The sequence below is a fragment of the Oncorhynchus keta genome, chromosome 14 (genome assembly GCF_023373465.1).
Source record: "Oncorhynchus keta strain PuntledgeMale-10-30-2019 chromosome 14, Oket_V2, whole genome shotgun sequence".
NCBI classification, from domain to species: domain Eukaryota; kingdom Metazoa; phylum Chordata; class Actinopteri; order Salmoniformes; family Salmonidae; genus Oncorhynchus; species Oncorhynchus keta.
The window spans coordinates 36,157,302-36,173,881 of record NC_068434.1 but is presented as its reverse complement, the minus strand read 5'-3'; the positions used below and the strand labels follow the sequence as shown (position 1 = coordinate 36,173,881).

Genomic DNA, 16,580 nt, shown 5'->3' with positions numbered 1-16,580 from the left:
TTTGTGTTGTTTGTTTAGTGTGTTCAAATTTTCCCAGAAGTGGTTAGATTCTATGGATTCTTCAAATATATTGAGCTGATTTCTGACGTGCTGTTCCTTCTTTTTCCATAGTGTATTTCTGTATTGATTTAGTGATTCACCATAGTGAAGGCCTTGACTCAGGTTTTCTGGGTCTTTATGTTTTCAGTTGGATAGGTTTCTCAATTTCCTTCTTAGGTGTGAGACAGAGCTGCAGGAGTTGTGACCTGTTTTTGTTGGTTGTTTTGTGATAGTTGTATCAAGGGGGGGAATATTTGTGAGGGAATGCTGTCACCTCCAGGTAAGTGTTTGTTGTGTGCTGAGAGTGTCAGGTTCTTGTCCAGTTCTGGCATGTTGGTCACCATGACAGACTAGTACATGTCCCTGGGCCTGGAAATGATTGAGATCCCCCTTTAGGATGGAGAAGCTGTCATTGTTAAAGTATGGGAATTCTATTGGGGGGGGGTATAGGTTGCACACATGAGGAAATGTTTCTCTGAGTATTTCCCTATTAATTTGTAACCAGATGTAAAATGTTCCTGTTTTTATTAATTTAATAGTAGGTTAGGTCTGCTCTATACCAAATTAACATACCCCCTGAGTCTCTTCCCAGTTTCACACTTGGTCATTTAGGAGATGGGACTACTAGCTTTCTATAACCTAGAGCGCAACCAGTGGGTCCATCTCCTCTATACCATGTTTCTTTTAGGATGGCAATGTCTGTATTTCCAATTTCTTTGATGAAGTCTGGTGATATTAATCCCACCAGGAAATGTGTTTTGCCATCCCAATCAGCCACTCTTAAACCACACAATCACAATTCGGGCCTACATAACCAAACCCACCCATTGGCGGGAAAGAGTGATAGTGCTGGAAAGACAGACATGCGGGGAGACATTTCTAGCACATTCTCCCGAGCTTCAATTTACACGCCTGCTAAACAGCGTGTTGGGCAGAGGGAGCGCTGGCTGAAAGGGGGATGGGGTCGGGGAGTATTGTGTGCTGAACAGCAGAGCCCCATTCTAGCTGAATAGGTATTGTCATCTGGATTTATAGTTCACCAAAGTACTTTCTCCTGCTGTGGGGGTTTATAACCGCCAGGCTGGGGTTTGAGGAACCACGATGGGAACAGGATGCATTGCATGCAGGCCCAACCAGAAATAATATTAAGGACTTACAAACTACATGTTCTGATGTTTTGGTACCTTATTCTATTAATTCAACTACATTTTAGATCAATTTAAATAAACACGTAAACAAATACTTTAAACAATATCCGTTTAATGTCAGCGTAACAATGGAAAGAAGAATATTGCATCAAATACACAATGGATCTTTACATCAAAACCAGTCAGTAAAACAGCAGTATATTCCTAAAAATCCATGAAAAGAAACACATCCGGCACAATATGTACATATATAAAACACAAGTTTGCTAAATGTTTTGCTTTATCCTAAAATAATTTAGACTCCAGAACAGGTGTTGTGGACATCCTATATTTGACATCTAAATCTATGGTCCTAATTTGTGTAATATATGTGATTTCTTGCTGTTATAGACAAATGTAAGAATGCCTGAGTTGTGTATTGGTTTGAAAATAGGCCAACATGTTTCACACAGTCTCATGCAGCAAAAATCCATTGTCCAAAAACCTTTTAAGTGGTTTGTAGTTAAACCACTCTGAAGTCACGGTAGCCTACACTGAAGTAAAAAGACAGCAGATATATTGTCATTAGAACTTCCTTTAGAAAAACAAATTCCGGTAAACATTTCTAAATGTAAAGGTTTATGAGCAATTATAGAAAATATAGCCTTGGACATTTAAAACAATACTGTACCTAAAACAAAGACGCTCCTTTTTGTCATTGGCTATCACTTTAGGCTATACGCATAGTCTCCAAACGTTTATTTTCTTCTGTTTGCAAAAAAAGGATGAATGAATATGTTCTCCAATATTGTGTTTAGTTTAAAGTCAGTGTTACAAAAGGGAATTATGCTTTCATTTATTTCAAAGTTCAGAGTAAACTGCAGGTGCAAAAAAACGTTTTTCAAAAAAGTTTTTCAAAAAAACACATTTAAGCACAGCCTAGCCACCCCATCGTGAGGGTGAGACGCAGGGCTACACGTAATTCCTTTTGTCATAGTCCACGGTCCCGTTCGGTGTGGCCCGTTTGGTTGGGGCATATTTCGCCGAGTAGCCCGAATTCCCGTTAGAAGGACAGGAGCAGCAGAGGAGCGCGCCCCCGATCAGCAGGAGCGCAGTGGCCGCCCAACCGATGTAGAGCGCAGCCCCAATCTCCCTCTTCTTGGACGCGGGCACCTGTGGGTTGTAGAAATCCGAGATTATGTTGTTGGCCATCCAGCAGAGAGGGACTAAAACAAACAAGCCACTGATTATGTAGATAACCCCTCCGGCGTTCACCACCCGGGCTTTTACGTTCTCGTCATTGATGCAGTTGGTGCACTGCGCCCCGGCGATCACCACCATTAGCCCCAGCACGCCAAACACACATGCGATGACGGTCAGGGCTCGCGCCGCCTGCAGGTCGTGGCCGAGCGCAAGGACCGAGTCGTGCACCTTGCACTGCATCTGGCCCGTGCTCTGCACCACACAGGACATCCAGAGCCCATCCCAGATGGTCTGAGCCACCACAATGTTGGCCTCGATGAACGCCGTCACCTTCCACATGGGCAGCCCGCAAACGACCATCACCAGGAGCGAACCAATGACGCACAGTCCCAGTCCAAGGATCTCCAGTCCAGCGGACACCATCTTCGCTCCTTTTTAACGGATTTAAAAATAATAATATTTGTCCTCTGTTTAACAACGCGTCTCAATCTGGATGCTGCGCTTTAGGATATATGATCTTCAGTTAGGAAGTTGCTACAAATAGTCTACAAAAAGGATTTATTTTAGTCAGTATGTTACTGACTGGCTGTAAAAACAACTGGTAGCATAGAGTGTCTGGACCACGGATATATTTTGAGTGGGGTGTGGGCGACTCCACAAGTGCTAAAGCCAGAAGAAAAACTTTCACCCAATCAGAAGTCACCGCATCCTCTTAGCCCCAATGAGGAGGCAGGGAAATTGGATGAGAATGAACAAAGCCAGAGGAGCGCTTTGTGTGTGTTTACAGTTATTCCGAAAATGGTTTAGTATGTTATTTGGTTAAATATAGGTTTAGGAACAAACGCAAAGGACACTTGGAAGACCAATTGACCGTAGGCTGTAATAAAACCTGTTCTAACCAAATTGATTATTACTGGAATGGTCTTGTCTAGGCCTACACAATAATTAAATGGTATAATATTTTTAAGGAAACTCAGTAGAATTTAAGCACATGCAATGGATTGGTTGTGCCCAGAGGATACTGTATATAATATAATAATAATAATAATAATAATAATAATATAATAATATATGCCATTTAGCTGACGCTTTTATCCAAAGCGACTTACAGTCATGTGTGCATACATTCTACGTATGGGTGGTCCCGGGAATCGAACCCACTACCCTGGCGTTACAAGCGCCATGCTCTACCAACTGAGCATGGCGTACCTAGACCTGCAACATTTATAGCCTAGTAGAATCACATTCAATGGTATTTTATTTGGTTGAATATTGTAACATTGTAATAATAGCCAAAATAAAAGAAAAACACACAGCCTATGTAATCCCCATTCACAGCAGTTTGGATTGCCCAATGCTGTGAAAGCTTGCGGTTTGCAGTTTATTGACAACACAGTTGTAAGCAGGTGTAACTAGTTACGTTACAAATGTTTTTTATGGTAGGTTAGGCTGTACAATGCATCTAGGCTACCATAGAACATTTCTTGAAATATATTTTATTGGAAAAAATGCATCCACCCCATGCACTCTCTCCCCGACTCAATGTTTAATTTTTTACTAAGTTTGCATTGACATCAAAACAAATTTGCAATTTAGACAAGGCTTGTTACATTGTTACTGTTGCAAGGCTAAAGCGAGTAGGCGAGGAGAAGGAATGTTTCCTCATCCGAAACGACCAAAGCGTGTCAAGACATCAAAATCTGACGTCATCATCCATCAACAATGATAACCGCCTTGTGTAGAAACTGAGAAGCATGGCTGCCATTTTGGATGTTAAACTACCTATATGCTGCCTATTGTTGTACTTCCACCATAGTTTGAGCCGCAATGGATCCAGTGGCACTGACTCCCACCCGTGACAAACGGGCATCATGGGGCGGAACAATTGAGCGGTTTCTGAAATCTCTTTCCTGTCCTGGGATAGAAAGAAGAGGAGAAAATACTTATGTTTATTTCCATTTCATAAATCACACACAGGTAAGGTATCAAACGGTCGTATATTAATGTTTATCTACCCGAATGAGTCTGATGAAAAGGGATTGAGCGTCTTGAGTGAGATTAGCGTTACAGATAGTTGAAATTTGGCAACATGACACCAGTCACATGAGGAAAAACTGTTGCATGCTAAAGTTTGACATGAAACAAATAGTTTCATAGTGTTTCGAAAGTTTAATTGATAGGCCTGTTTCTTATTTAAGATAAGATACAATGTTTCCATACACAGTATATGCAGTTATGCCAAACATATTCCTATTAATTTGGCCGTTAAATACTTCATAGTATGGTGTGTTTGCAAAATGTCAATTTTTCCCAAACTGGGTGTGGACGTCAAAACTGTAGTAGACAACACAAGGCCAAAACATTTCCGCTACATTACAAATATCCTATCTTCTCATTCAAGGAAGGAACATTGAAAAATACTAAATCATAATACAAAACTTCACTTGTGACAAAATTGACAATTTACCTTTGCATTGACAATGCATTGTGAATAGGGGCAATTCCATTCTGAGAGTCTGATTTTTCACTTTAAAGGGTAGGTAGCATAAACGTATCATATGTAACATGGTTTTGCATTAGAATACACATCAAAAGTCCCAATACAAAGTTACACCTCACGAAGAATTTTTTTATTTTATTTTTTTCCACCTTTTTTTTTAGTTATGACATTAAACTGATCAGACAACACAAGTTACACATGGAGTAAACAATTAGCAAGAAGTAGAAAAAAACAGTCTATATACAAGTCACACAGTAAAAAAAACATTTGCAGGGTTTGACTTAATATGGAGGACCTGACGAGCCAGCCTATTTCCTATCATTCTAAACTCCCAACAGAAATCACTTAAAATGTATAATTTTAAATTAAAACAAATTGTTTTCACTCATGACTACTGGTTTCCATTACATTTTCAGAGAATTTACAAGCAAATACTGTATGAATTTATTGTTACAAATCAGCTTGCAAATTTGCTAGCCAACAAGCCTGCTAATGTTAGCCCTACCAGCCTGCTAACGTTACGTTAGCACTACGTGAGTCAGCCAGTGCATTCCTAGCTCATTAAAGTAAACCAGCATTTTTTCGAAATACATAACGCCATTTAAAAATAAAAATAAACTTTATTTAACCAGGTAGGCCAGTTGAGAACAAGTTCTCATTTACACCTCCGACCTGGCCAAGATAAAGCAAAGTAGTGCGACAAAAACAACAACACACACATGGGATGAACAAATGTACAATCAATAACACAAATGGAAATCTGTATACAGTGTGTGCAAATTAAGGAAGTAAGGCAATAAATAGGCCATAGTGGTGAAGAAATTACAATTTTGCAATTAACACTAGAGTGATAGATGTGCAGATGAGGATGTGCAAGTTTAAATACTGGTGTGCAAAAGAGCAGAAAAAAACAAATATGGGGATGAGGTAGGTAGTAGGTTGGATGGGCTATTTACAGATGGGCTGTGTACAGCTGCTCTGACAGCCAATGCTTGAAGTTAGTGAGGGAGATATGTCTCCAACTTAAGTGATTTTTGCAATTTGTTCCAGTCATTGGCAGCAGAGGAAGGAAAGGCGGACAAATGAAGTGTTGGCTTTGGGGATGACCAGTGAAATATACCTGCTGGAGCGCATGCTACGAGTGGGTGTTGCTATGGTGACCAGTGAGCTGAGATAAGGCGGAGCTTTACCTAGCGAAGACTTATAAATTACCTGGAGCCAGTGGGTTTGGCGCCGAATATGTAGCGAGGGCCAGCCAACAAGAGCGTACAGGTCTCAATGGTGGGTAGTATATGAGGCTTTGGTGACAAAACAGATAGACTGCATCCAATTTGCTGAGTAGAGTGTTGGAGGCTATTTTGTAAATTACATCGCCGAAGTCAATGATCGGCAGGATAGTCAGTTTTACGAGAGTATGTTTAGCAGCATGAGTGAAGGAGGCTTTGTTGCGAAATAGGAAGCCGATTCTAGATTTAATTTTGGATTGGAGATGCTTAATATGAGTCTGGAAGGAGAGTTTACAGTCTAGACAGACACCTAGGCATTTGTAGTTGTCCACATATTCTAAGTCAGAACTGTCCAGAGTAGTGATGCTAGGCGGGCGGGTGTGTGCAGCGATCGGTTGAAGAGCATACATTTAGTTTTACTAGCATTTAAGAGCAGTTGGAGGCCACAGAAGGAGTGTTGTATGGCATCGAAACTCATTTGGAGGTTTGTGTCCAAATAAGGACACAAACACAGTGTCCAAATAAGGGCCAGATGTTTACAGTATGGTGTCGTCTGTGTAGAGGTGGATCAAATAATCACCCGCAGCATGAGTGACATCATTGAAATATACAGAAAAAAAAGAGTCTCTTTCGAGAATTGAACCCTGTGGCACCCCCATAGATACTGCCAGAGGTCCGGACAACAGGCCCTCCAATTTGACACACTGAACTCTATCTGAGAAGTAGTTAGTGAACCAGGTGAGGCAGTCATTATAGAAACCAAGGCTGTTGAGTCTGCCGATAAGAATACGGTGATTGACAGAGTTGAAAGCCTTGGCCAGGTCGATGAAGACGGCTGCACAGTACTGTTTTTTATCTATAGTGGTTATGATATTGTTTAGGACCTTGAGCGTGGCTGAGGTACACCCGTGACTAGCTCAGAAATCGAATTGATAGCAGAGAAGGTACGGTGGGATTCGAGATGGTCGGTGATCTGTTTGTTCACCTGGCTTTTGAAGACTTTAGAAAGTCAGGGCAGGATGGATATAGGTCTGTAACAGTTTGGGTCTAGAGTGTCTCTCCTTTGAAAGAGGGTGATGACCGCGGCCGCTTTCCAATCTTTAGAAATCTCAGACGATATGAAAGAGACGTTGAACAGACTAGTAATAGTTAACCAGTTATCAAACAATGTTACCAGTATATGCAGTTATCTTAGTCAGCAAGCCAATCGGAGAATTGATGATTGACGGCTGAGTTAACTACCGAAGTCAAAGAAGAGTGAAGGAGAGGCCATTTCACCGGCAGAGGGAGAGTCCGTTAATTCAATAGCGATGTAGTGAGGTAAATCCACATTGAATTTATCCGTTTTATCTCCATCACTGCTGACACTCGCAATGTACCGGTAGGTCGGTAGGAAATAGAGGTTGCAGGCTTCACGTCCAAGCTCGGCACAGCACCTGGTTTCAGTCAGTCTCATTCCGAATCCTGGCTTTCACTGGTTATAATAAGCCATCGAAATCCTCCAGAGTGAAATGAGCACAACATACAGTAGACGTGTGCATGGTTCCCATACTCCAATCCACTTGCTTCAACCGGACAAAACAGTCCCCCTTCAAAGCTAGCTTCTCGTTTTTGGGCCACAAATGAGTCGTAACCCCGTCCTTGTGGGTATTACTGCACGAGCTACTAACAACAGAAAACTACGACAACACTCACTCGCTCGACTACCACTAACAAACGCACAGGAGAAGAGGAGATGCAGTTTTTCAGATTAATTTATATGGTTTCTTCTTCATGGATTTACATAGTAGCCCACAATACTCAGTTTGGAATGTAATTACAGTGGGGCAAAAAAGTATTTAGTCAGCCACCAATTGTGCAAGTTCTCCCACTTAAAAAGATGAGAGAGGCCTGTAATTTTAATCATAGGTACACTTCAACTATGACAGACAAAATGAGAAGAAGAAAAAATCCAGAAAATCACATTGTAGGATTTAATTAATTTATTTGCCAATTATGGTGGAAAATAAATATTTGGTCAGTAACAAAAGTTTCTCAATGCTTTGTTATATACCCTTTGTTGGCAATGACAGAGGTCAGACGTTTTCTGTAAGTCTTCACAAGGTTTTCACACACTGTTGCTGGTATTTTGGCCCATTCCTCCATGCAGATCTCTAGAGCAGTGATGTTTTTGGGCTGTTGCTGGGCAACACGGACTTTCAACTCCCTCCAAAGATTTTCTATGGGGTTGAGATCTGGAGACTGGCTAGGCCACTCCAGGACCTTGAAATGCTTCTTACGAAGCCACTCCTTTGTTGGCCGGGCGGTGTGTTTAGGATCATTGTCATGCTGAAAGACCCAGCCACGTTTCATCTTCAATGCCCTTGCTGATGGAAGGAGGTTTTCACTCAAAATCTCACGATACATGGCCCCATTCATTCTTTCATGGATCAGTCGTCCTGGTCCTTTTGCAGAAAAACAGCCCCAAAGCATGATGTTTCCACCCCCATGCTTCACAGTAGGTATGGTGTTCTTTGGATGCAACTAAGCATTCTTTGTCCTCCAAACACAATGAGTTGAGTTTTTACCAAAAAGTTATATTTTGGTTTCATCTGACCATATGACATTCTCCCATTCTTCTTCTGGATCATCCAAATGCTCTCTAGCAAACTTCAGACGGGCCTGGACATGTACTGTCTTAAGCATGGGGACACGTCTGGCACTGCAGGATTTGAGTCCCTGGCGGTGTAGTGTGTTACTGATGGTAGGCTTTGTTACTTTGGTCCCAGCTCTCTGCAGGTCATTCACTAGGTCCCCCCGTGTGATTCTGGGATTTTTGCTCACCGTTCTTGTGATCATTTTGACCCCACGGGGTGAGATCTTGTGTGGAGCCCCAGATCGAGGGAAATTATCAGTGGTCTTGTATGTCTTCCATTTCCTAATAATTGCTCCCACAGTTGATTTCTTCAAAACCAAGCTGCTTACCTGTTGCAGATTCAGTCTTCCCAGCCTGGTGCAGGTCTACAATTTTGTTTCTGGTGTCCTTTGACAGCTCTTTGGTCTTGGCAATAGTGGAGTTTGGAGTGTGACTGTTTGAGGTTGTGGACAGGTGTCTTTTATACTGATAAGTTCAAACAGGTGCCATTAATACAGCTAACGAGTGGAGGACAGAGGAGCCTCTTAAAGAAGAAGTTACAGGTCTGTGAGAGCCAGAAATCTTGCTTGTTTGTAGGTGACCAAATACTTATTTTCCACCATAATTTGCAAATAAATTCATAAAAAATCCTACAATGTGATTTTTCTGGATTTTTTTCTTCTTCTCATTTTGTCTGTCATAGTTCATAGTAGAAAAGTAGAGGCCTCTCATCTTTTTAAGTGGGAGAACTTGCACAATTGGTGGCCAACTAAATACTTTTTTGCCCCACTGTACATGCTAGCATGACTAGTAGCAAAAGTTAGCCAGCTGGAACATAGCTAGGTAGCATCGGTTCTCCATATGATGTTGAGAAATAGTGCATTGTGGGTAGTTCAGAAGATTTCCAGAAATAAGTTAATAAATGTAAAAACGCTAAAACATAACTACATAACTTAACGTAATAATGATAACATAATAATCATAACATAATTGTGACTACAGCTAAGTTCCTAAGTCTTGGACCACACTTACTTTGGTGAGTTAAAACTCATGCTTCCTTACCCTTTAAAATTTATGTCAAACAAAAAGCAATGATTTCAAAAATAAACAAATCATCCAACTGCTTTTAACAATTTCCACAGATAATTTGACAAAAACACATTTACTTGAAGAACAGCGCAGATGCAAAGTTTGGTAAGAGAATGGCAGCACAAATAGCACATTCTGTTACCAAACTTTGCACTGTTCTTCAGATGAATTTTTTGTCAAAATGTCTGTGGAAATGTTTAAAAGTAGTCCTTTTGTATGGTTTGTTTAACTTTGCAATCATTGGTTTTTGTTTGACATACATTTTAAAGTGAAAAATCAGAGATCCATTAAGGTGGATTTGCCCAGAATCTAAACTTAGGCCTACGCATCATTGAGTTGGGTCAGTATTGAGATGTTTATGCATTGTAGAAGTGCATAGCTTTATGATGTCACAGCATGAACAGATAGTAAAATGTGACATTATATTGATATTGCTCTGCCATTTAACTTTGTGATCATCCCATGCTAGTCATGCAGTAGCTAGGCCTTTGTGAGTAGTGAAGCTTAACATTATGAGACCGTTTTCTTACCTTGTCAATAAGGCTGGGAATTGCCAGGGACCTCACGATATGATATCATGATACTTAAGTGCCAATACGATATGTATTTCAATTCGATACTGTGATTTTATTGCGATTCAATGTTACAAACATTACTCACCATGTCAGCTGCAGAGGGAGAACCATGAGAAAATTCGTTTTGATCAATCATGGAAATAAGTGCTAAAAACAAATTGGTTCCATATTTAAAAAGAAGATGGAGAACAAACTATGAAAGAACTACTGGAGTTTTAGTGCAGGTACAGCCAACTAGTGCAAAAATAATATTGTGATATTGTCAAAATAATATTACGATATGTAACTGTATCGACCCCCCCCCCCCCATCACTACTTGCCATCCAACCTTAATGTTGCTTGGCTATTTCCCTTTCTGTCCCCATCATAAAAGGGCCATCCTGTACTCTTTCTAAAGTGTGTATTAGGAGTGGCCCTGCTGGTTTCCGTCTGCTTGAAAGGACTTCTCATTCTGCCCATTGTTGTTTTTTAAACTTATGGCTCAGACTGTAGAGAGCTCCTGAAAGTATAACAGCTTTATTATTGTTTCCCACCATCACCTCCCAACCCCCAAAGGACCAATTTATTGCAGTTGAGCCTCAAACCCCCCTCTGTGTGTGTGTGTGTGTGTGTGTATTTGTATAGGTATTGGTATGTGTATACATGTCTGCCAACTTTCATTAAAAATGGAACCATTGTACATGCCGAATTCTATACTTTTTGTCTAATTCAGTGCTGAAGCCAAGAAGATCAAATCAAATGTATTTATATAGCCCTTCGTACATCAGCAGATATCTCAAAGTGCTGTACAGAAACCCAGCCTAAAAACCCAAACAGCATGCAATGTAGGTGTAGAAGCATGGTGGCTAGGAAAAACTCCCTAGAAAGGCCAAAACCTAGGAAGAAACCCAGAGAGGAACCAGGCTATATGGGGTGGCCAGTCCTCTTCTGGCTGTGCCGGGTGGAGATTATAACAGAACATGGCCAAGATGTTCAAATGTTCATAAATTACCAGCATGGTCGAATAATAATATGGCAGAACAGTTGAAACTGGAGCAGCAGCACAGTCAGGTGGACTGGGGACAGCAAGGAGTCATCATGTCAGGTAGTCCTGGGGCACGGTCCTAGGGCTCAGGTCCTCCGAGAGAGAGAAAGAAAGAGAGAATTAGAGAGAGCATATGTGGGGTGGCCAGTCCTCTTCTGGCTGTGCCGGGTGGAGATTATAACAGAACATGGCCAAGATGTTCAAATGTTCATAAATGACCAGCATGGTCGAATAATAGTAAGGCAGAACAGTTGAAACTGGAGCAGCAGCATGGCCAGGTGGACTGGGGACAGCAAGGAGTCATCATGTCAGGTAGTCCTGGGGCATGGTCCTAGGGCTCAGGTCCTCCGAGAGAAAGAAAGGAGAGAATTAGAGAACGCACACTTAGATTCACACAGGACACTGAATAGGACAGGAGAAGTACTCCAGATATAACAAACTGACCCTAGCCCCCCGACACAAACTACTGCAGCATAAATACTGGAGGCTGAGACAGGAGGGGTCAGGAGACACTGTGGCCCCATCCAAGGACACCCCCGGACAGGGCCAAAACAGGAAGGATATAACCCCACCCACTTTGCCAAAGCACAGCCCCCACACCACAAGAAGATATGGATGTCAGGCCAGATAGCTTTGTAGGCTAGAGAAGGCAATGTATATTTAAGTGCTAAATAGTTTATCAATTCACAACCGAGTCATAGCATAGCTCAGATCAGGGTGGACTTTAGCTGCCATTTCTTGAAGAGGTTCTTAACTAATTAATAATTCAAAATAATAATAACAAATATAGATTTGGTTATAGGTCTAAATAATTCTGTATGGTGTAAATGCTTTGTTTTAAGTTTCTGTGTGGTAGAGGTGAAGTAAATAGCTTCACTCCTACCACAGCTCCTCATGGCTTTAATCCAGCTAATAAATCAAGTGTAGACCTCACATGCCAGGACTTTGGCTTAACTAAGGTGGCATTTTTCCTTCTTTGCCAAACCGTTTAATCTCCCTCAGGTTGGGCCTTCTGATTGTGTTTGTGTGTGGGTGTGTGAGTTCATAACAGCTTACAGAAGCCGGTCAGGTAGCCTAGCGATCAAGAGTGTTGGGTCATTAACCGAAAGGTCTCCTTGATCAAGACAGTTAACCCCCAGTAACAACTGCTCCCCGGGCACCGATGACGTGGATGTTGATTAAGGCAGGCCCCCGTACCTCTCTGATTCAGTTGTGCAACTGACTAAATATCCCCCTTTCCCTCATTAAGTGGGTATTATTGCCGCCTGCCTGTATCCCCCATAGTGTTGCCTTTATGATATTACCGAAGTGATAATGGAACAGCTTAATTAATCTACTGCTATTTCCCACAGAGACCGCCCAGGAATAGTGTGTGTGTGTGTGTGTGTGTGTGTGTGTGTGTGTGTGTGTGTGTGTGTGTGTGTGTGTGTGTGTGTGTGTGTGTGTGTGTGTGTGTGTGTGGGGGGGATACATTTTTTGTTACAGATAAAATAGCTTGTTCAAATACAGACATAAAACATATCACAGAAATTGCTTTTGCATATTCAATAATTGCATTGTAACCTGTACATTATGATGGCCCCTAGAATGTAGAGCTAGGTAACAAATGAATAATAATACTGCTGTGAATTAAATGTAAGATATCACTCGGATGCATAATTCCCCACTCAGCCGAATCTCACCCTGCGCTAGCCTGCTTTGTCCTGCTTGCTAAGGTCCATATCGCAAGCTAACCACCTCTGTGCTTAAGCTCCTGGTGGTGTGTGTGATCGCGGGCTAGCGGGACCGAGGTTGGGCCAGCGGGACCGAGGTCGGGCCAGCGGGACCGTGGTCGGGACCGCAAGGCGGTGCTTGTTTGCTCTCCTACCCCAGCGAGTGGTGATCCGAAAGGCCTCAGGAACGTGGAAAGATGAAAGGCCTCAGGAACCTGGGTGATTAACAGCCATTGTTCTCCTGAGAGCTCGATGAAACGGAGAGGGATATCTGGCCACGTCGCCTGCTGCGGAGATAGGAGGTCCTGGCACCATGTAGAATAAATCAGTCTTCATCACTCTTTAATGGTTGCCAGACAATATTAAAATGTCAGATATGGGACACTCCTCAAAATTATTTTGTTAAGTTTCTTTTGTTTGTTTTTCTAATAAAGTTACATAACAAAGTTCAGTCGTCTCTGGCTGCGCTTGCCATCTCCCCGCTTTCGCCTTATCGCACACGACCTGTCAGTCAGTGCCCAGTGCATTAGTGATACAATGGGGGGGGTTGGGCAGCGCAGGGCACCAGTTGGTGGCCATTATGTGATAATTTATCATTCAGGCTCATTTCTCTGTCATCTGAGTAGTACCATTGAGTAGGACAGCAGGAGCCTAACTAAACAAACCAGGCCTTACTGGAGGTCTGGGAATCAACTTGATGCCCACCCTGTTTCTGCTCCATCCACTGACTGTGATACATAGTTAATGGGGTTGGCTGTGAGTGACTGGATGTCAGTGCAGTCTTAAAGTGCCCTAGTGTGGATGCTGTCAGTGTCATTATTGTTATTCAGAATGCCGATGATAGTGACTACTGCAAATTAATGGTAGTACTGTAGTAGGAGTTATGACTGCAGGCTTGGTGGTGAGTGATTATACAGTTGTTGTCTATGAGATGGTGAGACAGCCTGGATGCCAGTCTACTGCTTACAACAATGCAACTGTACATTGTTGCCTTTCCAAGAAGATAAGTTTAGTAAAGCAGAAACAGACTAGCTGATGTTACACTGTTATCTGATGTCTTGTTTCTGGTTGCAGGTTTGGGTGACCAGCAACAGTGACCATGTCTCAGTCTGGAGAGAAAGGGAAAGTGAGTGTGCCCTTACCACTTCAACACACACACACACACACACACACATTGGGGGCGCACATACAGAGCACACATAGAGAGCGATCATCCTAGCCCAGAGGACATCCTGTATAAATGCTTCAGTTTCATCGACAGCCTTATTGCTTTGGGGATTTTCTCATCTCAGAAACAATTCAAGACCCCTTTTCCAATGCTAATCCTATTGAGTTATATAATACTGTACATTACCTCTATAACCATGTGTTTGTTAGTTCCCTGAGGCGGCTGGATATGTGGGTTTTGCCAACCTGCCCAACCAGGTACACAGGAAGTCCGTGAAGAAGGGATTTGAGTTCACCCTCATGGTCGTTGGTGAGTATGACTTATTACACAACTATTTTGATTCAATTCAAGAGAAGCTTACCTACACAGCAGTTATTTTGTGCCAGAATGCTGTCTAGTTGAAGTCTGTGTCCCAAATGGTGCCCTTTTCCCTATATAGTGCACTACTTTTGACCAGAACCCTGGCCAAAAGTAGTGCGCTACAGTAACCTTGTAGATATGTATAGATCCTAGAGTACTATGCCTGGTCTGTATTCCTCCTGCAGGAGAGTCTGGTTTGGGCAAGTCTACGCTGATCAACAGCCTGTTTCTGACAGACCTTTACCCAGAGAGATACATCCCTGGGGCCGCAGGTGAACACACACGCACGCACGCACGCACGCACGCACGCACACACACACACACACACAGGGAGAGAGGAAATAAGCAGGGAGGAATGAGTTCTGCTCTCAGACCAGACAGTGCATACACACACACACACTGTAATAACAGAGAAAGGTCTGTTTTCAGCTGTCTCCAGCATTGTATTGCCTGGAGTGGAATGTTAAGAATGTTTATTTTGTATTAGTCTTGAAAAGGCCCATCCCCTCTTTATGACTTTGGCCAGTCTGAAAAAGTACCTCCAGCTCCTACCACTTTTGTGTTTGTAGTTCTGAAGGGATAGGATAGGTGTAAGCAATATGGTGATGGCTTATAGTAGCAACTTCTGCCATACTGCTTACACTTGTCCAGTGCCAGAAGATCTGCATAAGGATATTGTGTCCAGAGGCTTGGCTTTGGCAGACTTTGTTATTTAAGCTCTAAAGTCACATGGAACAGAAACTTTGATGTGAAAAGTAATGAAACTGCTTATTATTAAGCTGTGTCCCCTGGGATCCCTCTAAACTTAACCTAGTGTGTTACACACAATGAAAATATATTTCCTTTTGTCTCCTCCTCTGTAGAGAAGATTGAGCGGACGGTGCAGATAGAAGCCAGTACGGTGGAGATTGAAGAGAGAGGAGTGAAGCTCCGTCTTACTGTGGTCGACACCCCCGGATACGGAGATGCCATCAACAGCCAAGACTGGTGTGTGTGTGTGTACAATGGTTGATGACGGCAGGAGCAGTTATTCTTCCTGTGCCCTTGCCCCCATCAGCTGCTGTGTGGGCTCTCTCCCTCCCCCTCGTCCCTCTCTCTTCCCCTCCTCCTCTCTGCTCCGTTTCCTTTTGATTGTCCTGACATACCTGTGTTTGTGGTGGTTTGACATACAACTCGAGGTTGGTGACAACTGGCAGTGATCTAAGGGCTAGGCTGAGTGCAATAGAGCAGGTTAGCAGCTCTGTGGTGTTGGTAACAACGAAGGGACAACAGTACATTTACATTTGACATTTTAGTCATTTAGCAGACACTCTTATCCAGAGCAACTTACAGGAGCAATTGGGGCAATTGAGTTTCTTGCCTAAGGGCACGTCAACAGATTTTTTTAATCTAGTGAGCTCGGGGATTTGAACCAGCGACCTTTCGGTTACGATGTTAACAGCTAGGCTACCTGCTGCCCCATTAGCAGGTGTTACGGATATGCTTACATCCATAGTTGGGATCATTCTATTTCAATTCCATTTCCATTCCTCTCAGAATTAGTCAAGGCATTTTTTCACAGTAGTGGCCTGAGTTGCTATGGAATGGACCACAACACTACCTGGGTCCAATAGGGTGAGGTGAATATAGGTCAGAGGTAAACTGCATCCCAAATGGCACCCAATTTCCTATATAGTGCACTACGTTTGACCAGAATAGTGCTCTATACACGGAATAGGGTGCCATTTGGGATGCAGACTGTGTTGATGTTAGTTCTGGCTGGGAGGGAAGCTGTAGGCGCCCTGCTAATGAACATGTTACCACGCCTACTGGCCCTGCAGGAAGTCATCAGAGAAAGCAGGTCAGATGGCAGAGATGATAGGCTGCATCTCAATACTCTGCAACAGCTTCCTTTTCTGGTCTCTTTTTCTCCATGTTGGTCTCTCAGAGATGATAGGCTGCAT

The 16,580-nt window shown here is 42.6% G+C and overlaps 2 protein-coding genes across 3 annotated transcripts in view; one reads left to right on the top strand and one right to left on the bottom strand.

The window, feature by feature from the left end:
* Window positions 1-1,282: 1,282 nt before the first annotated feature.
* Window positions 1,283-3,024, bottom strand: LOC118393335 (claudin-4-like). The gene has a single exon (XM_035785924.2). It carries the CDS (start codon window positions 2,790-2,792, stop codon window positions 2,139-2,141), a length of 654 nt encoding a protein of 217 aa, XP_035641817.1. The 5' UTR covers window positions 2,793-3,024; the 3' UTR covers window positions 1,283-2,138.
* Window positions 3,025-4,182: 1,158 nt separating this feature from the next.
* The window catches only part of LOC118393334 (septin-2-like), a 45,807-nt gene continuing 33,409 nt past the window's right edge, over window positions 4,183-16,580 (top strand). Inside the window, exons 1-5 of one of the 2 annotated variants that reach the window (XM_052461683.1) lie at window positions 4,183-4,346; window positions 14,184-14,235; window positions 14,487-14,586; window positions 14,823-14,909; window positions 15,501-15,624. In XM_052461683.1, the coding sequence (XP_052317643.1) occupies window positions 14,209-14,235; window positions 14,487-14,586; window positions 14,823-14,909; window positions 15,501-15,624 (338 nt within the window). In that variant the 5' untranslated portion in view covers window positions 4,183-4,346; window positions 14,184-14,208. Of the gene's footprint in view, window positions 4,347-13,304; window positions 13,329-14,183; window positions 14,236-14,486; window positions 14,587-14,822; window positions 14,910-15,500; window positions 15,625-16,580 lie in introns of those variants that run through there. The other variant, XM_052461684.1, reaches the window with a different exon arrangement.